This window comes from Chroicocephalus ridibundus, chromosome 4 (genome assembly GCF_963924245.1).
Source record: "Chroicocephalus ridibundus chromosome 4, bChrRid1.1, whole genome shotgun sequence".
In the NCBI taxonomy this organism is placed as follows: Eukaryota; Metazoa; Chordata; class Aves; order Charadriiformes; family Laridae; genus Chroicocephalus; species Chroicocephalus ridibundus.
The window spans coordinates 29,640,005-29,666,356 of record NC_086287.1 but is presented as its reverse complement, the minus strand read 5'-3'; the positions used below and the strand labels follow the sequence as shown (position 1 = coordinate 29,666,356).

The 26,352-nt window shown below is 52.0% G+C and overlaps 1 protein-coding gene across 1 annotated transcript; it reads left to right on the top strand.

The window, feature by feature from the left end:
• The first annotated feature begins 73 nt into the window (after positions 1–73).
• Positions 74–23,081, top strand: VSX2 (visual system homeobox 2). Its single transcript, XM_063334473.1, has 5 exons — positions 74–515; positions 1,795–1,879; positions 4,773–4,896; positions 21,516–21,696; positions 22,750–23,081. Exons 1-5 carry the CDS (start codon positions 74–76, stop codon positions 23,079–23,081), a joined length of 1,164 nt encoding a protein of 387 aa, XP_063190543.1.
• The last annotated feature ends 3,271 nt before the right edge of the window (positions 23,082–26,352 follow it).

Below are 26,352 nucleotides of genomic sequence, written 5' to 3'. Positions count from 1 at the left end.
GCGGATAAAAGGGGCCTGAGCCGGGGGCTCCCAGGCATTCCCGGAGCGGGCACCAGGGACCGCCGGCCGCAGCATGACGGGCAAAGCGGGCGCGGCGCTGGCCCCCAGCCTGCCCGGTAAGCCCAAGCCCGACGGCGCGGCCGCCGCCCCCGCCGCCCCGCCGCCGCCGCCTCCGCCGCCCCCCGCGGCGGGGGCCAAGCCCAGCTCCGGGCCCACCCCTCCCCGCTGCACCGGTTTCGGCATCCAGGAGATCCTGGGCTTGAACAAGGAGCCGCCGTCGCACCCTCGGGCCGCCCTGGACTCGCTGCCCGCCGGGCACCTGCTGGCGGCCCGCTCCGTGCTCAGCCCCGCCGGGGTGGGCGGCGTGGGCATGGGGCTGCTGGGCGCCGGCGGCATCCCCGGCTTCTACACCCAGCCCACCTTCCTGGAGGTGCTCTCCGACCCCCAGAGCGTCCACCTGCAGCCCCTGGCCCGGGCCCCGGGGCAGCTGGACAGCAGCCAGACGGCCAGCTCAGGTAGGCACGTCCCCGGCCCCCGGGGACCCCGCCGCGCCCCGCCAGCGCCGCTGCCCGCCCCCGGCAGCCGCCGGCACCCGGAGACCCGGCGGGAGGCCCAGTGCGCGCCGGCGGGAAGGCGATTTCGTTTCGCTTCCGAGGAGGAGAAGGGCGGGCGGGCGGGACCGCATCCCCCCGCCACGTCCCCGTCCGGGGCTGCGGCAGCGGTGTGATGGCGCGGCCGGGGGCGCCCGGCCCGGGGATGCGCGGAGCCCCGGCGGAGCAGCCCCCTCGCCGCCCCGGCGGCCCCAATTCGTTGCCGGAGAATTAGAGGCCGCTCGGCATCTCTTTCCTAGACGGCAGCAACCCTGCCCGCAGGCCCCGCTCCCAGGCCGCCTCGGGTCCCCCCCGGGACGGCAGGCACCAGCGCCCGGCCACGGGGACAACCCCCAGCCTCCTCCCGGGAGCGGCCGGAGCCGTCCGGCGCGGCGCGGTGCCCGGGTCGGCCGATGCCCGCCGCCCCCGTCCGCAGCACGGCCCGCCGGGCAGCGCGGCGCCGGGGCCGGGCAGGTGGCGGGGAGCTGCGGACAGGGACTGGGCCGGAGCGCGGGGACAGCCGCGGCCGCCGCGGGGGACAGCGGCGCGCATCGAAATGCGGGTCCCCTTTCCGTCCCCCGGCTGCTCCTTCGGGGCAAAGGCGGTGCCGCCCTGCCCTTAACACCCCCCGACCGGGCACCCCTGGGGAGCGGGGGGCCGCGGGCGGACACCATTTCTTCCCGGGATTATTTTTTTTTCCTGCTGGCTCCATGAACCTCAATTTTTCCCTCCCCGCTCCGGTGTTTCTGCGGGCAAGTCCGGGATCAGCGGGCCGGGGCAGGCGGTCGCGGGTGCCCGGCCGCGGGGAGCGGGCTGCAGCTTCCCCATTTTCCTCCGGTTTTGTTGTGCTTGCCGGGCTCTGCATTTTAGCAACGCCACAACAGCAACCCCAGCAAACGACTCCGGGGGGGAGAGGGGAGAGAGCGAGCCCGGTCCCGGCCCGGAGCCTTCCTTGGCCGGGGTGGATCGCACGGAGCCGCCCGCACCAGGACCGGCACCGGGGCCGGGACCGGGAGGAGCGCTGGGGCCGGCGCCGGGTCGGGCTGGAGGGAGCGGCCGGCGGCGGGCACCCTCCGCGGCGCGATCGCAACGAAACCTTCGGCCGGAGGCGTCGGAGGGAGCGGAGCCGCCGGGACCGGCCCTGCCCGGGGGTCCCCGGCCGGGAGGGAGCCCCAGCCCACGGCCGCTGCCCGTTTCTCCCCAGATTCCGAGGATGTCTCCTCCAGCGACCGGAAAATGTCCAAATCCTCCCTAAACCAGAGCAAGAAACGAAAGAAGAGGCGGCACAGGTAAGCCAGCGGCCGCTACCCCGCCGGATCCCCCCGTCCCCCTCCCCAGGCCACCGGGCACCGGCAACCCCGAGCCCAGGCGGGCCCGACCCGCTCCGGCCCGGAGCGAAATACCCCTCCCGGCACCGTCCGGCGGCGAGCCCCGGCGCCCCTGCGGCTTCTCCCCCGGGCCCTTTCCTTTTTTCTTTCTCCCCGTCCAAAATAAATCGGATCTGGGGACGTGCCTTTAGGGAGCGGGGGGGATCGGCCACAGGTGTAATTTTATTTAATTTTTCTGGCTGCGGATCCAGGTATCCCGAGCCACAAACCCGAGCAGCCCGTGAGCGTTTGGGCGGGATGCGGATCACCGGTGTTCAGGGGGAAAAAAAATCATCAACCTGTCCGAAACTGAAGCAGTTAAATAATCAAAACCGTTCCCTGCTCCACATATAGCCATCTTAATATTGGCTGTCAGCAAGACAGAATTTCTATCAATGATTTAAATATTTTATTACTTATAAATAAATGTTTTGCCAATAGATTAAATAGTTGGGAATCAGACACAGGCTGCAGAGAAGGTGAAGGCAGCTGGGGAATTGGTTAAGGAAACGAAGATCCACTTTGGGAGATCCGGAGGGGATTTTGATTTCCCCTCGGGAGCAGTCAGGGTTATAGACTTTGCCTGACTTCTCCCACAGTTAAAATGGAGTTGGATTGTCTGCGCCTTATAAACAGAAACAAAAAATCCCGTGCTGGATTCTGGCATTGCTGTGGCCGGAGAGTCAGGACAAAGAAAGGCCAGACACCATCCACCAAGGGTGATTTAGGAATAATTAAATCAATCCTGCCACGGTGCAGGAAGTGTGGATTAAAAGATGCCCCAGTGAAAGCTTAGCAGGATGCAGGGTGGAAGGAGACCAACTGTCCCAGGAGACGCCCTGCTATGCGTGCAACAGGACACTTGGGCTGGAGGGCTCATCCCAAACCCCGGGTCCCTCCTCAGGCAAATGCTTCCAGTTTGGTGCTCTGGAGTAAATACGGGTTCGTTTTCTTTGTGGACCGGACAGGGCTGGATGAAAACACAGCAGAGGCTGGTGTACAGGTGGTGATCTGGGTGGGAGAGAGGAAACGAAATTGAGATTTGTTTTATTTTCAGTTCTAGGCAGAAACAACCCTGCAACATTTAGGTGTAGTTGTATATTCCGCACTAAATGGTTAAGACCTCTAGTTGTACCAGGAATGGGCTGGGAGGCCAATAGTCGGCAAATGTCTGCAAGGTAGAGACACCAAAAGGGAGAGTGGATTGTGCATTGCAAAGGGACGGGGGCTACCCAGGGACGAGAGCTAAAAGGGGAAAACTTCAGCTGAATGTTAGGCAAAACCCTCCCGCCGGTGAGCCTTGCTGGGCTTCGGTGCTCCGGTCAGAGGAGGGTGGAGAAGGCGGCTTGAAATCTAAGCTGAATCATAAATTGGAATGATTTTTCCTGTGGTCCCAGAGAGAGAAAATACACGAGTTAATGTGCCTCTGCTGTCCCTAGAGTTCACAGATTTGTCGGGGCTGAAGGGAAACTGTTTGAAAAGAAAATGGATTTAGGAGTGAATTTAAAGAAGGACCTGATTGCAGGCAGGTCCCTCGCATTTGCGTGCTGCTTTTGTTAGTAATGTTATCGATCTGGTGGAATCCTTTCGATTCTGAATAGCGGAGGCTATTTCTGAGATTTTCTGTTTATGCTCTCTGGAATTTTAAGGCTTTCTGAAATTCGTGTGTATTTTAGAAAAATACTTTTTCCTTTCCTCTTTCCTTGCCCCTTCTGGGAGCTATGTGTTTCTTTGATAATATATTTATATGCTTACTTTGAACAAAGGCTGCAATTCGTTGTTGGGTTTTTGGGGTTTTTTTGGGTTTGTTTTTTTTTTTGCTATTGAAGTGTTAGTTTTTATTGAAAATTGTGTTTTGTGTAGCGGGGGTTTGCAGGGTGGGAGTTTTAACCCTCGGGGGAATGGAAGTGGTCCGAGACCTCTCATCCATCCCCTGGAGAAGGGCTTTCATCCGTCTCGGCTTTCCAGCTGCTGATTTTTCAATCTGGTTGTCCCGAGCTGAGAACTGGCTGCGCAGAGGCGGGTTGGGCTGCTGCCCGCCCAGGGCGGTCCAGGAGGATTTCCAGAGGATAATGGGGTAATGCAAACTGGCAGAGAGCAGCTAATGGGATATCGGAGTGGAAGCAACCAGGGTAAAGACAGAGGAATGGAGCTGGCACTGGCTGTCATGGGGAAGGACTGGTAAAAAGCAGTGGGGAGCAGAGTGGATAAAACCTTTGGAGGATTCAGCTGAGGACCAGGGCTCCAGGGGAGGATTATTTGCTCACGGAGATCGCAGAGGCTAAGGACCATCAGCTGGGGAAGGGCTCAGTACTTCTCCAGGTGGGGTGCTGAGGGGATGGATGCTGCTTTATCTCAGTGTGACTATCAAAGGGTTAAGAAACCTCTGGATGCAAGAGGAGGAGGGGGTTGGGTTTAAGCCAGGCCAGGGGTGGGTGTGCAGTGGTGGTGGGGGGTGAGGGATAGGGACACCCCCAGGATCCTCACAAGAGGCAGCAGGGTCTGAGATGTAAGAGCAGCTGCCATCGCTGCTGGTTGCAGGTGCTCGCTGCTGGGGAGGGACCGTCTCCAGAGGGAAGTCCCTGAAAGGAAGGTGATTTGTAACTGTTTAAAGCGCTGTCTTCTGCCATTTTCTGGTTCTCCTTTCACCCTGGCACCTGACCTTTTGTACACAGAAAAACAGGAGATGAGGGGAAAAGCTATGCGTTACCAGGTTACCCAGGTTTCTGCAGCTTCTCTGTCCATTTCTCTGACTCTTCATCATCTTTGCTTCTTCTTCCTGTGTTTTTTGATCAAAGAGTTTTACTCCCCTCAGGACAATCTTCACATCCTACCAACTGGAGGAACTGGAAAAGGCCTTCAACGAGGCCCACTATCCTGACGTATATGCTAGAGAGATGTTGGCCATGAAAACAGAGTTGCCAGAAGACAGGATACAGGTAATCATATCTCTTGGACCCCCTTATCCTGCCCCCTCTCAGTCACGTTCATCCTCCCTGAAGAAAAGGTAGCGGCATGAGAAGGCTGACATTGCTCTGAATAAACCTCCCCAGGCTGCCCACTCCCCTGCTCTGGATGTGTAGGCAGCCAGGTCAGCTGTTCTTGGCAGATTTGTATTCAGCGTTTGTATGTTGACATGTGCTGTACGTGGCATGTTGTACCGGTGATTCGAGGTGTGTGTAACAGAGGGAATCCAAAATCACTGAAGGGGCACTGGTGTGCAAGGAAAGACCGCAGGATTTCGAGGATTTGGTGGTACAGGCAAGAAGGGAGCCTCCCAGAGACCGTGTCCCTCCCCACACTGGGAGCGAAAGAGCTCATCCCTGCTCCTTTGGGCGCAGGAGGATGCGCAGGGATGTTGCAGGCAACCGGTACCGCTGTGGGTAGGACCGCAGTGTGGGCATGATGGGTGGGTTCCAGTGAGGCGTTTGCACCATCTCTGCACTTTCACTGCATTTTCATCCTCAAGTGAAGCTTCCCTGAAAGTTTCTGGAGATAACTTTTTTTTTTTAATGCTTTTTAATGCTTGGTGTTTAATTGCATGCCAGTCCTGTTGTGCCACTGTGAGGAGGTAGAAGGAGGTGGTGTGGAGTATCACCACTGTGTGGTCAATCCTCCGGTGGTAAGGAGCAGCCTGAGCCGCAGGATTGTGCCAGCACCAGCCTTTAATGTTCATGGCAGCCAGTATGCAAGCAGTCATTACAGCCCAAAAAGCTGCAGAAGACTTATCCCTGCTGTGTACAATATGGAAGGCGCAATGCACTTGGACAGACCAAACATGATGTTCACAAGGGTGGGCTCCAGCAGCTTCTGCTGCCTCCCCTCTTCCCACGCCCTGCTCCCATCAGGTTGCTGCACAAGGCACAGGGCTGTAATGGCCAAGCCTTGAACCCGTTTTTGCTGGTGCAGGTGATGTTTCTTGTCTGGCTGGGAGATAAACTGGCGTGGTCCCCCGTGCAGCGGCAGTGGCTGCCTCTGTGGCTGGTGCGTACCAGTTTCTACACAAGGCATTAGCCTGAGTCCCACATGGTGTTGGGAGGGCCCTGGCTGCCCTGGGTCCTCCTTCTGCTCAGTCCCTCATGCATGCCCAGCACCTGCCGATCTGTTCCTTCAGCCCGTGCTCTTTCTTTGTTAAAGAGATGGCCCATGAGGCTGTTCCCTCATGGGTTTGGAAGGTAGTTCAGAGGGCACTTAGCAAGATAACGCTGATGCTGGAAAGATGCTGAGAATGACCCTGTGCAGGGACAGGGAGATCCTCCCAAACAAAAGTGCAGCCCTTTTTCCCTCAGTCCTGAGCCCCCTCACTGCCCTCATTCTTGTGCTCAATCAAGAGTGATGATTTTATAAAAGCAAGTTTTGCTTCTTATCCTGTTGTGCTGGCAGGACTCCTACTGACCTAACAGCTTGTAGATAACCTGCATGCTAACAGGGTTTCCACCGGTCTTCAAAAATAATGGCCCATCATCTGAAGTCCTACCTGACGCATTAGGATTTTGCTCTGAGCAACAGGCCGTGATGCTTCGCCTCTAGAGAGAGTGAGCTGGATGGAGGGTCACTTCTCCACTTGCGACACTGTAGGACATCAAGACAGGAGAGACCTGCTGGGAGTTTAGTGCTGCCTACACCCAACATCTGATGCTGGGCTGGAAAGAAAATCCTTTGATTTTCCATAAAGGGCCTCTTCAAGGAAGAGGTTCATCTAGTGGCACAGTATATGTTGAACTGCAGAGGCACCATTTCTCTGGCCAGAGCTGAGGGCCTCCCCTATGGGTGAGGCAGAGGGAGATGTTGTGGCAGACAGTGCAGAGCTGGACACTGCGTGTACTGCTTCAGCAACTGGAACATCCTGCTAGTGCTTTACTCAGTGTTTTATCTGATTTGGAGGTGAAATCTCCAAATGGTGGCTAACATATCTTGGCTGTCACTGACTTGCTGCCAGCATGTCATTCTGCAGCTCGCTAATGAACAACTGCCTACTCTTCCTGTATTGCAGAGTTTTTAAACCTAGGAGTGCTCCTTACCACGACCTCTCTTCCCTAGAGATCAGGTTAGACATGGACAGCAGAAGCACCGCGTGGTGTGGCTGTTCTGAACATCAGGTGTTGCTAATGGCACACGTATTCCAGGAGAAAGTGCTTGTGAGTAACGCTTTTGCTCATCGTGAGAGGGGAAATCATGAGAAGCAGCAGAATTTCTGTGGCATCTGTTGCGTGAGAGGATGAGCACTCTGCCAGAGGGAGCATCGGGGTCACGCAGGAGTCCCAAGCACCACTGATCTTTCCAATGGGTCAGCACCCAGTTGTCCTTTATCACATATTCTATCCTTGTCCATACTTTTTTGTGTGTCACAAGCCATGACAAGATGATTCTCAACCCTGGTCATGCTTCTTGGTATTTCACTTCATGTTCCTTTTCAACTTTAGCCCCTTTTGTATGAGCCTAATTCTTTCCCCCGTGTTACAATGTTCACACTCTTTAAATAAGTCTAAGCTATTTCTTCTCCTGGCTGTCACTTTTGGTTTTCATCATTGCTTAAGCAAGCTATGAAGATCTTTTCTTAAATCATTCTTCATAAATCACACGCTAGTTTCTTAATCATGTGGTTGTTCTTCTGTGAAGCCCATGCTGCCTGTCAGCCTTCCTGGAGATAGGGGACCACATGCCTACAGCTGCACACCGGGTGTGTTCACACCAGTTCAGCTGGACTTCCGAGTCCTTGCAGAAACAGCCTCGGATTAGCACTGGTCTACTTGTTTCCACATTTCTTTCTTTCTATTTGTCTAATTCAGTCACTTCAAGCTTTTTTTAGACAGATTTTTTCTTTTTTATCCTCAGGATTTTCCCTTCAGTGTTCTGGGTTTCGTGTGGCATTTTATTAACTTTGTCTAACAAGCATAATAATGGCCCTGCCAGCTTTGACGCTGGCAGGAGGTGGATGTTAGAGAAGAGTATGAGAGCAGGGCAGCTATCTAGTGATACTCACAGACTACTTCAGCAGCCTCCTGGGATTTTGAGCATATGTAAATATCTTAATATCCCCCAGCAAGAAGTTCTGCAGCAGAACTGCATGAGTGAAGTAAATCTTGCTTTGAATCTATTAGCATCATTTAATGCCCCTTGGAAGGAACAGCTGACAATGAAGCTTTATTCCCTTCTTCATAATATTTATAATTTCATGTCATCATATTTTTTTCCCCCTGCATGTGTTTCTGACTGCTCAAGGGAGCTCTATATTTTTGGATTTGCGTTGTAGCTTGCAGTTCCTCCCGTCTTTCAACATTGTTCTCTCCCTCTTGTAGGTTTTTAATGAAAGTGTTTTCTAAGATTGTTGTGAGCATCACATGCTGTGGACTTTCACAGCATTTCATGTGGGTTCCCACTGGATCCACACCTAAGAGTGATATCTACCCCTTATTTTCATTCATGGAATTATTTCTCAGGAGGTAGTAGTCAAAGAGAAAGTAAATCACCTATGAAATTCAATATGAAGGTGAAATTCAAAGAGTGCAATTGAGAAAATGATATATAGGAACTGCTTGCATGTAAAGCCTTCAGCAGAACACTACAAATAGCCATCAGAGGCCAAGAAAATTATTGGTTTGAGAGGACATTGAATTCAGGAAAAAATATTCAAATCCTCCAGTTAAAGAAAAGATGAACGTGTATTTTTTTTTTCAAGGCAGCGCTCATTCGCATTGCATGCATCTTCCTCCCGTATTGAGCTGGCTGCTCCTGGAGGGAACGTGAGCATCCTCCCATTGGGCAACGTGGGAAAAGAATTTAATTTTCCTAAGTGAGACACTTTGCACAAGTCAGACGAGATGTCGCTGTGGCCATTTTGCAAGATACTTGAGAAAGACTAGGTTAATCAATGTATTTGAAAGAACATTCAGAAGAGTTGAAGTGCCGCTATTAGAATAAACCCAGAGCATTCTGTAAAATCCAGGTGAGGTAAGTAGATTCCTGTGGGCAAGTACATCCTTAATAGACAACTTGAGGTATTCAAAATGGCCTCAAGCTGACAAGTATTCTGACACCTGACTTAAATCAGTGTGTTTCTCACAACAGATACTCTTAAGTGTAATGTGTAGATTTTAGATAAGCTACCCCTATTGAATTTATTAATATGTGACAGTTCCAAACTTTAAACACTAGTAACAACAATATTTAAGTTCAGTAACAGTTTGATTTGGGATTATTGAAATGACTGTGTATGTTTGTCCTTACAGTGTGCCTCCTACTAATCGAACAAATCGATTAATCGGTTCAGTATTTCCAAAAAATAAGATCCTGACTGCCATTGTGGGGACGCTAGGTTTGCCTTTTAAGGGAACTGATCAATTAAAAAAGAGAATAAATGTGCTAAAAATTGTCAATTCTTGTTGTTAAATGATTGTATGGTATTTATGTGGACGAAGAATTTGAGGACAAATAGAATTGCTCATGTAAGCAAGAGGAACCCCAAGGGGATGCTGGTGCCATGTGTGAGGAGTTGGGACTGTCTGTGTGTCCAGCAAGGTTTGTGAGGCAGCTAAGAGGTCAATTTTGGCTAAAAGCAAAACAAAGCCAACTAAACCTCTAATTGAAAATGTATTGGTTTAGTTGCTATTAGATTAACACATTTCAGTATCACTGTGTAGCCCTTTAGGAGCTGAATGGGGATGGAGGGAACAGGAGGGTGGTCATTTGGAGGGAAGCATTCCTACCAAGAGTATTTTTCCAGAACAAGAGACTTACCTTGCTTCAGTTTTGCAAAAACGTTCTGTATTTAGGGGTGAACATAATTTGGAAAGGCCTGAGGAACCTGTGTTGCACTTAGCAGGAGCTCAGGAGTGAGCCCACGGAGTCCCCTCAAGAAACATGATAGAAAGTGGGAAGGAAGAATTGGCTTTATGCAGCTTTAGAAGCCCTGGCTTCTCCCCGGCCCACCAGCTTTTCCTGCTCGCTGCAGAGAGCTGAATTGTAGTCCTAACCCCATGGTGTAAGTGTGGAATGGGGATGATTGCTCCATGCAGTTGCTGACCTTTCCTGAATCCATGCTTGGATCTTAGTGCTGCAGAAAGTAGTGGCAGTGTTGGTTTTTCTAAGCTTATGCTTGTCACTGTTGCTCTCAATAAGTGAGGACCTGTCTATTCTTGCTAAAACTTTGGGTGATTCTCACACTTAGAAGAGAGGAAGGCCAGCATGAGGCACAGTGCCAGCAGGTTCCCACCTGTATCTCCATACAGCACATTCCTGGAGATCATGTTGCTGGAGGGAAATTACCAGAACGATTATTGTGACTGGAGGTAGATTACCAAGGTGATGGAGAATCTGAAAGTATTGCTGCTGTGTGAGCCAACCATTTCAGTATCTCAATATTTTTTAAGAACCCTGCAAACCCTGCGAGAAGTTAATAGCAAAATAGAGCTGAACTGTTTCAGTGCTGGCTACCTTTGCCAATAATTCCTGAGCACGGCAGAGTGATACCAGATAAGTGTCATTAACTTCCCCTATGCTTTTAGAAATGCAGGAAGTGTACAAGCGAGAGTAATAAAACTAATCAAACTTACTGGCTTGGTGAGAATATTATTATGAGTGTTTCTCGTGGCGTATGGTGCATCTCTGCCTCCATGTCTTTAATTGGTATGTGAGGAGTTCATCCACTTTGCTGCCTCTTCAATAACATGCTTGTTTAGTTGATCTAAATTCATATTCATTTCCATTTTTCAATTAAGAGTTGTTTAATTTGGCCCTTTCTGTAATGGAGTGTTTTCATTACCCTTTATCTATGGCCCATTTTCAGTCCATGTGCTAGAACTTCGTTTACAAGTTAATTACCAGAGCTGCAAACAGAGGGGCTGGGTGATGGGCAAGAGCAAGGGCCCAAGCAAGCCTTCCAAAAGGGCTTACTCTCTGAAAAATCTTAGACCGTGTGCCTTTGGACAGAGGAAGAAAATGTGGCAGGAGACAGGAAGGGAAGTGGAGAGCCGGGAACATCTCTTCAGCTTTCTGTGAAGTGGGGACCCTCCTGCAGGTTGCTAGACCATGCAGGTTACCTGCCCAGCTTGTGAGATTTACCCTGCTACAGCTGGGGCGGTAGGTGCAGTTTAAAAGGTATTTTTTTTAGTGCAGAGATGAAGGTATAGAGCTATGAATATTTTGTATACCCTGGTTATGTTCAGTCCCTGAGTTGCTTCAGCCACTGATCCATTTTCTAAACGGGACAGAAAAACAAATAAAACCAAACTTGCTTGTCCTTACCTTCTGCTCTGTGCCTTGCAAGATGTTTATGGCTGTCACAGCATAAGGGACAGTGTGATTTTTGTGTGCTCCGCCACAGTACCAGGAGGGAAGTGGGGCTTTGCAGTGACAGCTCCTTCCTCATTCTCTCCATGGTTTGGAGACACTACCACTGAGAGTCAGATACCTTCAAGTGTTGGGGCACTTCAGCTGCCTGCGAGAGAAAAGACAGGCAGGCAACAAAATAGGCCGTAGCCCGTTGCTGTGGAGTGCCTTGGCAAAGACTTTCCCCATCATGGCCAGCAGAATGAGGAATGGCTTTGCAGGTTTAATGCCAGGCTGTGACAACTCTTCCCTGCATTTATCCCCCTGTTATATTAACAACAGCAGGTTAAGGGTAACACTTCTCAGAGTTAGCTTAGGCACTGCAGTTCCTCGATCACTGAAGCTCTTCTGGAAATGCTGCCCTAAATCCCTGTGCTGGTAACACTTGCATTCACTCCTTCTTTTAATGATGAACTTTCTTTTATCTCTTCTAATACCACTGCACTTTTTCACAACTGATTTTTTTAAAAATAATTGGTTAGCCCACCAAGTTCAATAGTTAATTCCCTTCCAGCCCTAGGATGCCTGGCAGAGGGATCAGCTGACGGTTGTATGTTCAGGTTTTCCTTTAATGACCTTTTATAATAAAGTTTTCCTCCTTTCCTGACTTTGAATAGAGATTTTTTTAACAGTTCAATAACACAAGCACTTTAGAGACGCGGTTAATTTACTCTCCCTTTTATTTCTTAATGGATCTATTTTTCTCTGTAGTGTTTATCTTTTACCCTGATAGATCTCAACAAGTTCTTCTGATTCTTCTCTGGCAGCACAAACCTCCTCTGCCTGCCTTTTCACTGCCCTTCTTTGTGGGTGTTCTGCGAGCCAGGTTTTGCACAGTCCTGCGCAGCGTTGAGAAGTCTAGTGCTCAACAGACATACAGATGACCCCGATCTCTGCATGCATGAAGGTGGCAGGTCCTTCTGTGGAGAAGAAAAGAGGAACTGAGTTGGAGAACAAACTATCACTACAATATCCTACAGCAAAGGTGGGTCCCAGAGACCGCCTTCATCAGAGGCTGTGAGAAAGCATTAGGTGCTCTCCTGTCTACTCTGAGTGGCGTTGCTCTGGGAGCAGCAAGAGGTGTTCAGTTTAGGGCCTGCCTGGTGTGAGAAGCACAGTTTGCTCCCTACTTTCTGTTTCAGTGGGTTTCTGCCCAAAGGCAGAGCTGAAACTTTGGCTGGTAGTTATTAGAGCTTTCAGCTACGGTTTTCTCTCCAAATTCACAGCAAGGGAACGCAAGCGAAACATTGCTTATATCTGGTCACCATCCTGTGACTTATATAAAGGCCCATGTTGCCCATTCATAAACATGGATATTATGTCCCCTCCATGGCCTAGAAGTAACCTACTGACTGACTCCTGCCTGGCTGTTGGAGCTGTGGGTAGCAGCAGCACTTTGCCAGGCTGGGTTAGCCCATACCTGTGTTGTTCAGCCAGGCCAGTGCAGCCAGGCTGCCCAGCCACGTCTCTGGGAAGCTCTGTCTCACCTGCAGCTGCGGGGTCTGCCACTGGGGGAAATAATACCTTCTCATCCATGCCACCCTTTCCTCTCTAAAGGCACTGCTTGGCTTACCCAGAGGGAGGCAGAGCTGTGAGTGTTGTTGGGAAACAACCCCTTGGAAGAATCTAGCCAAGCCATCCATGTAAATGCATGTGATGAGTATTTGTGCTGGCCACTGCTTTTAGCCAGACGTGCCAGTGATGTCCGTTCCAAGACAACTTGTTTTATGTTCATCAGGTGTTTCTGATATCTCTAGGTCCCTTCATATCTTTGGCTTCACCATCCTTCCAACTCAGAGTCCCTCATGACTCACTACAGCACCCACCATTTGTTAGTTGATTGGATCAGCTTGAGTTTATATGATGACCATAACTGAGATCAAAGCTTCAGTGGCTAAGTGACAACTGAGGAAGGGTCCCTGCCTGGGAGATCTTGGCTTGGGTGGACTAGGCATGAAGGATATCTGGGAATATCCTGGTGAGCTCGTATGTGCTGCCCTGGTGCAAGCAGCATCCATGAGCAGGTTGTGTGTTGCCAGCTCTGCGGGTCACACCGTTAGCTGTGCTGTGCACTAGTTTGAGCTGACAATGTCAGCTGCAGGTGTCAGTGGCACAGCAGCAGCAAGTGCCTGGAGCATGAGTCTTCTGCAGTGGTAAGGTGTCACGTGAAAACTCCTGGAATTGTGAATTACCTAAAGAAGGTTAAGGGTACACAGAGCTGAGGAACACGTAGAGCCAATAGCAGGCACGTGGTAGGAGTAGAGCACTGAAGGGCCACCCCAGTGCAGCCAACGTAACTGCCAGCCCTGACCTCTTGAGTGGTGGTCAGCAGACAGACCACTGTTCTGGCCTGCTCTTTGGCTCTAGTGGTCCTTCTTCCCCAGATTCAAGAGAGCCTGGTGAAGGATTTACTGAGGTTGGGAGATTAGATATCTCTTATTACATGAGGCAAAGAATTGCAAACATCATCCTTAGTATGAGTCTTCCTAAGGGAAGATTGTAAAGGATTGCAACTTTCTGCTTTTGGTGCTAAGTCCAAGCTGCTGCATGGAAACTTATTACAACATGTTACAGCGTTTTACAATACATGACATGTTTCTGTAGATATCTTCCAGCTAATGCTTTAACGCACCAAGAGTTCCCATGCATAGGTGAGCCCATGCTGTAGCCCTCAGGGGGGGACTTTGCGGGCTGTCCCCATGCACCCGAGGATGGGCTTGAGCCATATGTCAGGAAATGGTGGGTACCAGGTCGTGGTGCAGACACCATCTCCTGCTGGTGCACAGCCTCTGGCTCCTACGTTTTTTCCTGGAGAAGGCCAGATCTCACTTTTGCCCTTTGCTCCGTGTCTACTGATAAAGGAAAGGACAACATGCAGCTGCTTCTGGCATGCAAGGAGCAGCCCTAGAGCAGCTCCACAGCCTCTGAGGAAGGCTGTCATCCCAAGCTCTGATTTTTGTGCCCACTGAAAGGCATTATGAAGGGGATGTGACATTTCCCCTCTGACTGCCCTGGCTCGCCTTGCTCTAACATGAAGGTGATCATACTGTGTTTCCCTGCATGTTCACAGAGTGCACTGCATATGGATGTTTACGAAGACCAATGCTAAGGTTTCCTCTGTGCCAGAGGACCTGCAGGGCAGTGTTAGTGGGGCAAAAGGAGGCAAAATGAAATTATACAGGCAGGATAGAAGCTTGGTTAACGGAGACAGGCATTGTAAGCACCCAAAGGATGGATGTCCAGTATCACCCTTTGTGACAATGACAAATGTCTCCCTGGGTTTGTGTGGACTGGGATGATGGGCGCACTCTTGCCAGCTTTCCCGTGACTATCATGCAGCCACGACCCTGATGCTTTTGCTGTTTTTCAATCAGCGGGTTAGAATTTGGGTGTTATCTGCTGTGTCCCAGCATCTGGCGGCCTGTATGGAGCTGTAGCTCCAGCTAAGCTGCTGGTCAGCTGGCATCATGGCCTGGCCATGATGAAGTCAATGTTTCAGGGATGCATTTGCTGTGCAGATGTGTTGCACAGATTGAGTGTTTGCTGAGCCACTGATCTCACTATTCCTACCACACACATCATGTACACTCTTGTTTTTCTTTGGGGAAGATGGGAGCCCTGCACCTTATGAAGTTCTCCACTTTTTGAAGGTTACGAGAAGTGAGAAAACATATCGCCACTGCATGAGGTGGCAAGGCCAGATGAAAACCCCAGATTTGCCAAGGGGACACAGTTTGAGACGCTCCCTGGCCAACAGGGATTTTACAGCTTTGGCTGCATAAGTCAGATAAATTGCAACAAGTAGCTATACTCGGCCCACTTAGTGCTTTTTAAGAGCAGGATTCAGAGGCAGGTGTGGACAGCAGGACTGGTGGCATGGTGGTAATAGGATGTACATTTTTGCTGGGTGCCATATTGAGCCTGTATTTGATGTTTGCCCTGTGCTAGTTTAGCTTAAAGGAGCCCCAAGCTTGGATGAAACACCATGTCTTTGCTCGAGGCGGATGAGTATTGTCTCACAGCTCGTCTCAGTATGTCTGGTTGGACTTGTTAGCCGAGTGGGTCAGACACGACTCCAGCTATTAGCAGGAAGGGCTTTTGCCATGTTGTGTATGGGAATTGCTCTTTCTAATGTGAGCTCAGAAAGCTCCTTCCCAGTGTTTAGTAAGAGGAGGGATGATGAGTCCTGCGATCAGCCATGCAGCCCATGTGCAACTTTTAGTGCTCCCATTTAACTTCATACCCAGTTTATACGTGCCGTAGAAAGTGATATCACCATAAACAGTGCCAATAATTTTGACATTACATTTGAAAAGACAGCAATAAACCGTTTCCAGGCTTACAGAAGCAGTGCAGTCTCCACCAGCAGCCTGAGGACAGGAAGCTTTCCTGGGGTGATGACTACAGGGGAGTGATTTGGAGAAGCCCCAGGACCCAGACAGACCTTACACTCTTGTGACAATTCATTAAAAGCCCCGGGGCCCATGAGTGTGGATGGCAACATGGTCTAAGGAAGATATGAGGCCGTTCTTTGCAGTGCTCACATGCTCAGATTAGGCCCAGCCAGGGCCACCAGCCCTGTCTGATAAGAGAGTAAGGATATTGCTACTTTTTCAGAGGAGATTTTCATTCTGACTGCTCTCATTGTAGAGTCTTGGGTTGGAAAGGAAGAAGGTAGAAGTGTAGTTGTCAGGAGGAACTGGGTGCTGAGATGTCAGCAGGGCTCTGGGCATGGAGGTGAGCTGGAGGTGTTCTCTGATCTGCAGCTGGACCCACCAAAGGGCTTCAGGTGGGAAACGACAGGTATGCCACTAGGCTTGATTTTAGGAGCAGTATTCTGCTGTGAGGGGGACAGTGGACCTGACCGGGTTTTTCTAGTCTGGGAGAGGGGTAACCAGTATGCAGGCAGAGTGTGAAGAGCTTGCGCTGAGATACAGAGCTTCTCGGTGCCAATGCTTTGCTGTGCATACAGTGAGGTGACAGGATCAGTCCAGGGCGGTGTGGTGGAGAAGCAGACATAAGCAACTACAGGGTATTGGTGTAGATGTTTAGATGTTTCCTGTGTCAGTAAATACCACAGAGGGAAGAGATCTGGTAGGTGAATGTAAGAAGTTCAGCTTCTGCATGGTTCAGCCTGAAATGTCTGGATCCCTAGAAGAACATCATGGTGCTGGATGGACATGAATGTGTTGGGTCAGAAAGCCATCAGCACCATCATGTCAGGTGGGACCGTGACAGCAGATTACAACCCAAGGCAATGTCACGGAAGTCCAGAAAGCTCCCAGGCTGTCTGGCTGGCCAGGACATGGTTTCTCTGCTGTGTCCTCTCTTGACGAGCTCAGTATCAGAAATGGCTTCTTCACAGGGATCATACAGAGCAACAGTTCAGCTCCCCAAAGCTGAAGGTTTGCGCCAGGGGAATTGTCAGAGAGCAAAGAAGATAAGCCTGTTAGCCCATGGGCAGAGGAGACAGTGTCAGTGTTGCTGCTGGGGGGACTTGAGATTTTGATCCTTGCTTTAGTTGCTGGTTTGCCAACAGCGTGTGCATCCACTCCCCACAGCCTGGCAAAGGCATGTGCTGGTGGGGCAAGCGCTGGTGTGTCTGGGTGTCTGTGCATGTGTGGACGAGCATTTGCTTGTGGCCATCTAGTGGACACTTCAGCATGCACTGCTTTGGGCTGGGACCATCTTGTGCTCCATAAAGCTCGTTACTTGAAAGACCCCTTGCCGAAATGCTATGTGAAAGGCAGCATGTGAGATTTGGTGAAGCAAAAATTCCCCATTATCTACCCTGGAACTTTCCTTTTAAGAGATGAGGAATGCTTGAGCAGGGAAAATAACATTTTTTTACTAGGAAGACAAAAAAAGGCCACTACCAATTCTGTCTGCGTGCCCAAACTTAGAGAGCAGCAGCCAAGACAATGAGTGTAACCAGTGAAAATTTTAGGTTGAAACAATACGCAGTAGCACCCTAGGTGCCTTAAAATATCCCTTTGCTAATTCAGATTCCTGGCTCATGCCCAACCTCAGAGAGATTTCTCTCTTTAGCAGACAATGTTTCAGGAGCTGATTAGGTAAACAAACTAACTAATATGATGAATGTGGATAACAAGGACACATTGAGTCTCACGTCCCTTTGCAAAATGAGAGATTCCTCCTACTACAATTTGCTCTTCTGCATCATCAATAATCCGAAGAAGCATCGGTCATCATTTGTGATTTAGAGGAAGAAACTGGCAAGAATAACCTTGCCAGTCTTGACTCCGAAGTGCCGCAACCCTGCGGATGAGCACAGAGTGCCTCAAGTTTTACTCCTTTGGGCAGTGGGCACCGAGGGTGAGAATTAGATGATGATTAAGGCTAGAAACATCCCCCTTTATAAGGCTTTGGAATACTGCTGATGTTGGTAAGAGGGCCTCAGAAGAACAGGCATGTGGAAGAAGGATCCAGGAGATGACGCTGAAGGTGCTGGCATGTGCTGCTATCTTGGTTCACAGGCTGTGGCTGCTCTTGGAGGAGGCGGTGTCAGTGTGATGTGCCCGGTGGGTTAGACAGATGAAAGCAAGTGAGAAGGAACATGCGTGGTCCAAAGCCACGCCAATAAAGCATTTCACAAAGCTGAGCCGATCCACATGATGGGAAGGGGCAAGAGGAAACACAGACAAACCTAAATATTGCTTGAAGCAGACTGAATTTTACAGAGCCGGAGGAAGTTGTAGAATAGATATGTCCCAGCAAAGACAACAAGAAGCCAAAGAAGACAGAATACCAAAACTGCGAGTAAATGTAAGTGTAAGAGTGAAACCCTCTCCAGGAAAAGTGAGGTGCCAAAAATAAATAACTGCATATTTGGAAGCTGTGGCTGATGTACCAACACAGCTGAAAGTACCTCAGAATTACTAAAACTGGTGTGTAATTCAGCTCAGAATCAAGGCACGGGAAAATTTTGGTAACATGTCAAGAAATTTGAAGAAAGCGGTGAGATATTCTCCCAGAAGAAAGTCCCACTGATGGAGCCATCTGAATGAGGGCAAAATTATGAGAACGCTCCACGGGGAATAATTCTGCTGACCTGAAATGGCATGGGGGCTGCTGGTGCCATGCTGGAGCAATTCCCTCCGTGTTCCTCAGGATGGGCTTGTGGCAGAGGTGCTGGGCTGCGGTCTGATCCCAGCAATATTCAGTATTGAGCACCACTGGTTTCACTGGACTTCATGCCTGAGATGAAGATATTGCTCCTGGTATGAAAGCAAGACGGTCAGTCCTCCAGGTTTCTGTTCTGCTAGAAATTGTGGGATTTCGAACTCTCCTTTTCCCTAGTCAAAACCAAGAGGAAATACCCATCAAATGACAAAAATTGGTTTGGGAAATTTCAGAGTGATCTTACTGAGGTGTTGATGTCATTTTGATTTTCCCATTTGGCTTTAAAGCATAGATTTTGCATGTCTTAGGTGGCCAAGATTAAAATACAGCATTCAGGAGAAATCCATAGATAATTTTGATTACACTTCCACTGGCCGGATGCAGTTTTTCCTGTGTGATTGAATCAGCATTTTTTGATTGAAAATTTTCCACCAGCTCTAGTCAAAATTGGGCTGCCAGCTGGCAAAGCTTCTGCTGGCTCCAGCGTTTGTGTGGCCCTGCCGTGGGAAAGGAGATGCTCCAGGGCAGCAGGTTTAGTGGCAGTGGGCGGCACTGGGGCAGGCTGAGACCTGGCCAGAGAGAAGGGCAGGGGAGCATGAGGCAGGGGGTGGAGATATTTGGGGCATCAAGGCAGGAGGGAGGGAAAAGGGACCGGTGGTAAAAGCATCGGTGAAGAGGCACCTGGATAAAAAAGGATAGAGGAGAATTTAAAAAGTTGCCCACTTGGTACTTGATGGAAAAACCTTTTCCTGGCTGAGATCCCAGGTGGCAACTGGTGACAAAACAGCTGTGCAGAGCAGAGCCCTGCAAGCCGCCCTGGGTACATGGAAAGGTGTCACTGCATCCCCAAACCAAGCAAGATTTGCAGGTGCTGGCCCTCGGGCTGTGCAGGAATTTCTCCCTGAAGCCAAGGGAGACAGAGAGGAACTTTGCGGTGAGAGAAATAACTGTACTGGTTTATCCAGGGCAGAGCAGGCAGGATCTCTCTCCTGGTTCCAGTGGGTCGAGCTGCCCCTTCACAGCATGGAGGTGTCGGGGGTGGCTGCCCTGCCACCTCAGTCTGGTGGGTGAGAAGGAACCACAGGGATTTGTGCTGAGGTTGGGGAGGGAAAGAGTCAGTTCTCTCCAGCTCTGCCCTCTGGGCTCTGGGAATGGGAGGAACATGTGGCCTGGAGTGAGAGACACTGCCAGCATCTTGCTGACTGCACCACCGAGCAAACCCGTGTGTCACACAGGCACGCAGGACCTGCGGAGAGAGGAAACTGCGCACTCCTGAGGGTCCTCGCTCAGGCCCCAGTGGATTCACAGCCACCGGTGGGCCAGGGGTTACATATCGGCAGTATGAAAGTGTAAATGAGACTGTTTATTATGCAGAGGGGGTGGCAGTGTGGTGAAGCAGCCTGGCTGTAAAATCCCCTCTGACATGCACAGAGTGGCTTCTGCTGGGAGAAGCTGGGATCACAGCCACTGGGACCACCACCCCACCCACGCCACAGGGCTCCCTGCAGAGCCAGACTGGCCAGGCTCCCACGAACAGCCAAGGCAGGCTGTCACGAGCGCTAGCAAGCCACCCACCTACCCTGCAGCTCTGTCCCGGTCAGGATTCTGTGCTGGGCAGTTTCCCTCTGCACAGGTGGAAGAGGCGAGCTTGCCTTGCCAGCTGAGAGCAGGACATCACTCCACGGCATCAGTCTCGTGGTCCCCACAGTAGAGCTGGGGGTCTGCCCCAGTCCCCCGGTGCTCCCCACTGCAGCCTGAGCTCCCCCACGGCTAGGGGTGGTGGGGACAAGAGGGGGTTAAGCTGTCAGCTCTGTAATGTTAAACAGGTGTCAAAGGCACCTCCATATATCTGCAGATTGAAATCAAATTCTTTGCAGTATAAAAAGATAAATTACCCAGGCGATTCCCGCCTCATCCCACTCATCAGGCCAGCGCCAGACGGCAAGCAATTTTTTTTTTTAATGTGCTAACGACCTAATCAAGCAATCAAGTCGGAGAAGATTGCGGAGTGACCCCGAGCATCCATCTGCCAGCGAGACCCCGCCATTCATTTCCATTCTGCCGTGTACTTTCCGGGAAAGGGAGGGGAAAAAATAGAAAAGAAAAAAAAAATCCTAAACAAATTAACACCCAATTTTCTGTGAGTCTAATTAGTTAAATGAGGAGGTGTTTGGGGTGTCCGCAGGGAGGGAGGGGCTGCCTCTCGGAGAGGGGCCTGGTAACTCCATGGCATTAATTAGCGCAGGTCAATGGCGTGGTTCCCTGGGGACCAGCTGCTTTAATTTCCCGTGATATTTCAGTGCCTGAGGCCCATCGATTCAAACTGAAATTAACTTATTTTTCAATCAGGCCTGGGCTGCCCCTGGGGCTGACTCTTCCTTTGCCTTCTTCTGAATAGACCTCGAGCAATTTTTCATCTAAAGCTGATGCCTCTGCTCGGCAGAAAGGGAGGGGAGCTGGGGAGGGAGGAGGGCGAGGGAGACAAGAGGAATGGAAATCGGAGAGAGAGCGCTAATAGATTTCTGTGAGCATCCCTCCCCCCCCCGCCATTGCCGCCTGCCTCTCTGCTCGCTGCCCCCCAGGTCACAGCTCAGAGATTATTCTGCCAATTTTCTGAGAAGATGAGGGGCTTTTCAAACTGGGAATTCAGGACGAAGCGCACAGATCAGCTTCCCCCTTCTCCCTCCTCTCCCGAGCATCCACCCCCATCCCAGCCCTCCCTGCAGGCACCGCTGCCTGCAGCCCTGCGCCGCAGCTCAGACACCCAGTAAATAATGAAAGAAAATCCCAGGCACGAGAGCCAAAAGCCGCTAGAAAAAGATGCCGTGATGGCAAATTAATTACATCCTGCGGAGAGGGATGGGACCTGCTCTTACGCTTGGCCCTCGCCGCTCCTGCAAGGGAGGGAGGGAGAGATACCCAGCGGCTGCTGTATGGGGGAAGAGGTCACAGTGCTTTTGGGATGAGCATCTATGCGTCTGCCTTCATCCCGCTGCACAAGCACACGTGTGTTCCCATGCGGGAAGGGGACTGACACACCTGCCCCCCACCAAAACCCATATTTCTCCTTGTTGCGCCCCTCCCCCAGGTTTGGTTCCAGAACCGCCGGGCCAAGTGGCGGAAGAGGGAGAAGTGCTGGGGCAGGAGCAGCGTGATGGCTGAGTATGGGCTCTACGGTGCCATGGTGCGTCACTCCATCCCTCTGCCCGAGTCCATCCTCAAGTCTGCCAAGGATGGCATCATGGAGTCCTGCGCCCCTTGGCTCCTGGGTAAGAGAGCAGCCACCTTCGTGGGGGATGGCGAGTGGGTTGAGACGAATTGGGTGGATGCGAGAAAGAAACCGAAGCCATGTCAAAAACATGGATGGAGGGTGGAGGGGCAAGGTCCCCCCACCCTGCTGCCCTCCACCCCCCCATCCCTCAATAGCCCTTGTCAATCGGGTCTGACCACTCATCCCAAATCCATGCTGGTCCTTGGATCCTGACCTGCAGGATTTGCCCGGGGCAGGAATTTGCCCCCCATGCTCAGGCTGATGTTAGCCTTTGCATCCCATCGCATGAGCCATCCCTCATGCCCAGCCCTGGAGCAGGGGCTCCAACCCTTGCCCAACGCAGGAGATCATCCCAGTCTGACTCTCCTGGCCTTGTGATGCTGTGTGGGGTGCCAGGACCCCCAGATACTCTCTCCTTGCCCCAGCTCCCGGGGGGAACATGCTACTGCCTCCTCCTGCTCTCAGCACCTGGAGGAGCTGCATTTCTGCCTGGTTTCGCTTGGTTTTCTGTGCAGACATGGAGGTAGCAGCTACCTTACCACGCTCCTGCTCTTTGCTTCCTGCTTTCTGACCTTTCAGACTGGTTCTGCCCCAAAACTAGTGTCTGGCATCTTGATGACAGGCTGTGCTGTCCTTCTGTCTGCGTGAAACTGAGAGAGGCAGAGGGGTGGGTTGTGTGAGGAGCGGGCTGATACAGGAATAGGCAATGGGGAATCTCCCTCCCCAGCCTTGGTGAGGCTCAGGCAATTGTACTGCTGTCTGAGACCCTTGTCCCTCTGTGGGGACAAGCGAGCTTTAGGTTCACAGAGAGAAACGAAGGGGAGAGTAATCATAGACCTTTGCGGGCAGCCCCGAGGTCACGGAGCTGCCTTGCCTGGGGCTGCCCTCGCGCGGGGGCCAGGGCGAGCGGCTCGCCGTGACTGCTGCGTGGAGCGAGGGTTTCTGCTTTTCCTTAATTCTGGCCTCTCTTTATCTTTGCTGTTTTCAGTTCAAGATGGCTTTCCCATGCCCAGGCGCTTTTCTAAACCCGAATACCAACAATTCTTTTTAGGGATGCACAAAAAGTCTCTGGAGGCAGCGGCTGAGGCGGGGAGGAAGACGGAGGTGGAGCGCCAGGCCCTGCCCAAGCTTGACAAGGGTGACAAGGAAGAGAGGGGCCCGGATCCCAAAACCGCCATTTCCCAGGAGGAACTGAGAGAAAACAGCATTGCCGCCCTCAGGGCCAAAGCTCAGGAGCACAGCACCAAAGTCCTGGGGACCATCGCCGGAGACACCCCGGCCCCGGGCAGGAAGCCGGAGACAGGGGAGGAGGCGGCGGCGGCAGAGGATGAGAGACAGACGGAGAAGTTGAACTCGTCGCAGAAGGAGGAGAAGCTGATCTAGGAGGGGGAAGAGGTGGCGGAAGCCAGCCCCAACAGACACTGTGTCCTCCGGGGACTGCGTTCCCCCTCGGACTGCCAGGCCCCCCCAGCCGCCCCTGCCCAGGGAGCGGGGCCCCAGTCTCTGCATTTGGGGCTGCCTGGCAGGGGTGCCCCCCACCTGCTCCCCTCGAGCATACCCCTGCCCCTCGGTCCTCCGCCCCGCCGGGCCTTCCTCACTCCCCCAACCCCTTCCTTTTTGGGGGACCGGGAAGTGTCCCATCATTGTTGCCACCCAAAAGGACACCAAGGCTCTGGGTTCCTCTGGCCTCGCAACCACCTCTGGGGCTCTCTCCTCCTGCTCCAGCCCTAGACCCCATCCGCCATCTTGGAGTGAGCCTGTCCCCTGCCACCATGCCCCTCCTTGGCGCACGTCTCTCCCCAGTGCTGCCTGGGCCCCTTCCCCTAGCGCCCCATCCCACCATGTCCCAGGCAGACCCGCCACCTTCCGCTGGCCATCACCTGTGCCTCTGGCCCAGGCCACAGTGGGATGAGGCCATGGCAGTGTTTGCATGAAATGGCGACTCTCCTTCCAGGGTGGTTTGCACCTTCCACCCATCTCTCCCTGCCTGGTGCTGGGGTCTGCAGGGAAGGGGCTGCAGCTTTAGAGTGGTTGAGTTTTGCCTCTGTTTGGCAGGAAGAGGCAGGTTTAGCCCACGGATGTGATGCCCTGATCCCATCCAGCACCTGAAGGTGGCCCCAGCCCACATTGCTGGCTCCCCCAGCCTCGGCCACCACAGCCAGGTCTGACTACCCCAAACGCCAAAGCCCTGCACCCCTGCGGAGGGGCTGAACGGTGAATTTGTTTACTGAATACATTATTCCAGGTGAGACAATAACATCCGCCCAATGTATTTATTGAATTAAATTTGTCCAGCTTGCCCTCTGAGTGTTAAAGGGAATGACAGCCATGCACATCCACCCCGATACACCCCATAACATGTACATATGTCTCCCAGCCAGCCCCATATGAGCACACGCAGACCCACGCAGCCGAACCCGCTCCGTGGTACCATCACCTTCCCACCCCCGTAACGCTCTATTCCCCTCCCAAAAAGCTGTAGGACAGTGACTTCCAGGCAACCCTTTCTGTCCTGCTTTCAGCTGTGAGCACCCTTTCCCCAGAGCTACTGTATTTTCTTCTGTCAAAGGCTCAGCCCCTCCATCCAGCCCCTGTTTGTCTTTGTCCCCCGGTCGTTTGACGTGTTAGATGATAGCCCATGGTGTGTAAATAATGTATATACAGTGAGAAAAGAATTCAGTATTGAGGTGTTTGAGATATGGAGCTGTAACAACTTCTAGTCATCCAGCATCTGTGATTTATGTGCCATTTTCTGTAAAGATATGAACAAGAATAAAACTAAACGGGAATACTGTGTATGAGTCTGGTCACCGATGTTCAAGGAGGGAGAATTCGGCCAAAGCTGAGAGGGGGTTGGACGTCAGGCCGTAGTCAGAGAGAGGTGGGAGCTCCAACACAGCACAGAGAGAGGTCTGCACCTTCCTCCCCGCCCTGGCATGGGAGAAGATGGGACTTGGGTGCTGCTCTCCCTTTGCAGTGAAAGGCAAAGCTGAAAGGGGTGTGCTTGTACCTGGGGCAGAAGTTAGGCATCATGGCATACAACTGATCAGAGAACAAGTCACTTCAGCATCCAGGACAGCCCTGGTCTTTGGGTCACTCCGTACCACAGGCACTCTGGCGCTAGAGAGCCAGGCAGACCTTCGGGCAGGTTCAGCCTCTCTGCCAGGAGCAGGATGCAGGGCCCAGCCGGCCTGAGGAGCGGAGTCATCAGCCAGATGCTGCAAGGGCAGGAGCTTGTTGAGAAGAAAGGGCACCAACAGGGATTTCCAGCAAGGTGAGGTCCAATTTGAGAGCAGTGGGAGCCCATACTGAGTCATCAGAGAAGGAACAGAGATTTGCCCACCCTGCTAAGGGCTTCTGGGGATGGTCTGATGGAAAAACCCGATGTCTTACAGGGCAAAAAGTCTGAGGCAGAGCAGACGTGCAGAGGAAATGAGAGACTTTTCGTGTGGAACGACAAGGCTGCTTGAGCTTGACTTTGTGGAGGGGTTTTGAGCTCACAGGGCTGCGTTTTCCTGGAGGGACAGAGCCCTTGTAGGTCCTCATCTAGCTCTGGGGGCAGCTTTGGTACAAACCAGGTGTGTGGTCTGGGATGAGTGCACCTGCTGACAAATAGTGCCTGGTTCCTATACTGGTGTTCAGCCTGTTCAACAAACGTATCAGACGTGCAGACCACAAGTGGTGTCACACTGTGAAGAGCAAAGAGGAGATCTACCAACTGTCTCCTCCTGCTGTTGATCCCAGTGGTGAGCCTGGCTGAGAACAGTCCTGCTTGCAGGGGGACCCTTATTCTGCTTTTCGCTTGTAGCCTCTAGGAAGGGAGGAGAACCTCATCAATCAATAGGCTCTGCCTTAAAAACCACTATCTATGTAATGGGCCAGAAGAAAAGGAAGGCAGAAAAAAAGCTGTTTAGAGGCAGCTTAGCTCTGCTACAGTGGGCGATGGGAGGTCTCAGCATGGGGAGATGGGCTGCAGTGTTTCATGGCAAGCCACTGCCTTCTGCTCCACCATGGCCTCATTTAGTGCTCCCAGTCCAGCCTGTGGTACAGAGTGGTCGGAAGCGTTTAGGAAGAGGCAGAGATCCCAGCCCAGCTTGCTGGAGGGGACAGCTCTGACAGCTGTCTGGCAGCGAGGTGGGCTGGGATGCGATATCCCCCTCGCAGCTGACAGCCGCAGGGGAAAAGTCTTCCTTGGCCCACCAGAGACACCACAGTCTAGCACCTTGCAGGGAATGGGCCTTAATTCTGGGAAAGGGACGGTCCCATCACCCAAGTCTAGCACCGGAGAGGCCCTAACTTTCACAGGTGAGACGCCCCAGGCTGCCCTTGTGGGTGGCGGAGGACTTGGGGGCTGCAGTAGGGGACTGTGGGGACTGAGAGGATGGGGAAGAGTGAAGGGAGGCAAGCAGGGGTGAAGCAGAGGAGTCTGGGGACACAGTGCAGCCCCAGGAGAGTGGGAGCAGGAACAGGCTGGTAGAGCCTGGCTTGGGCACCTCAGTCTCCACGGGGATCCCAGGCACCCGCTGAACCTGGCTCCCGTTCAAGAGCAGCTGTCAGGACGCAGATTAGCATGAAGGTTATTTTCAGTCAAATATTTCTACAGCCCACCCCTTTCCCCTCCCTTAAAGGGATTGAATTTCTTTTCCCTGGAGTG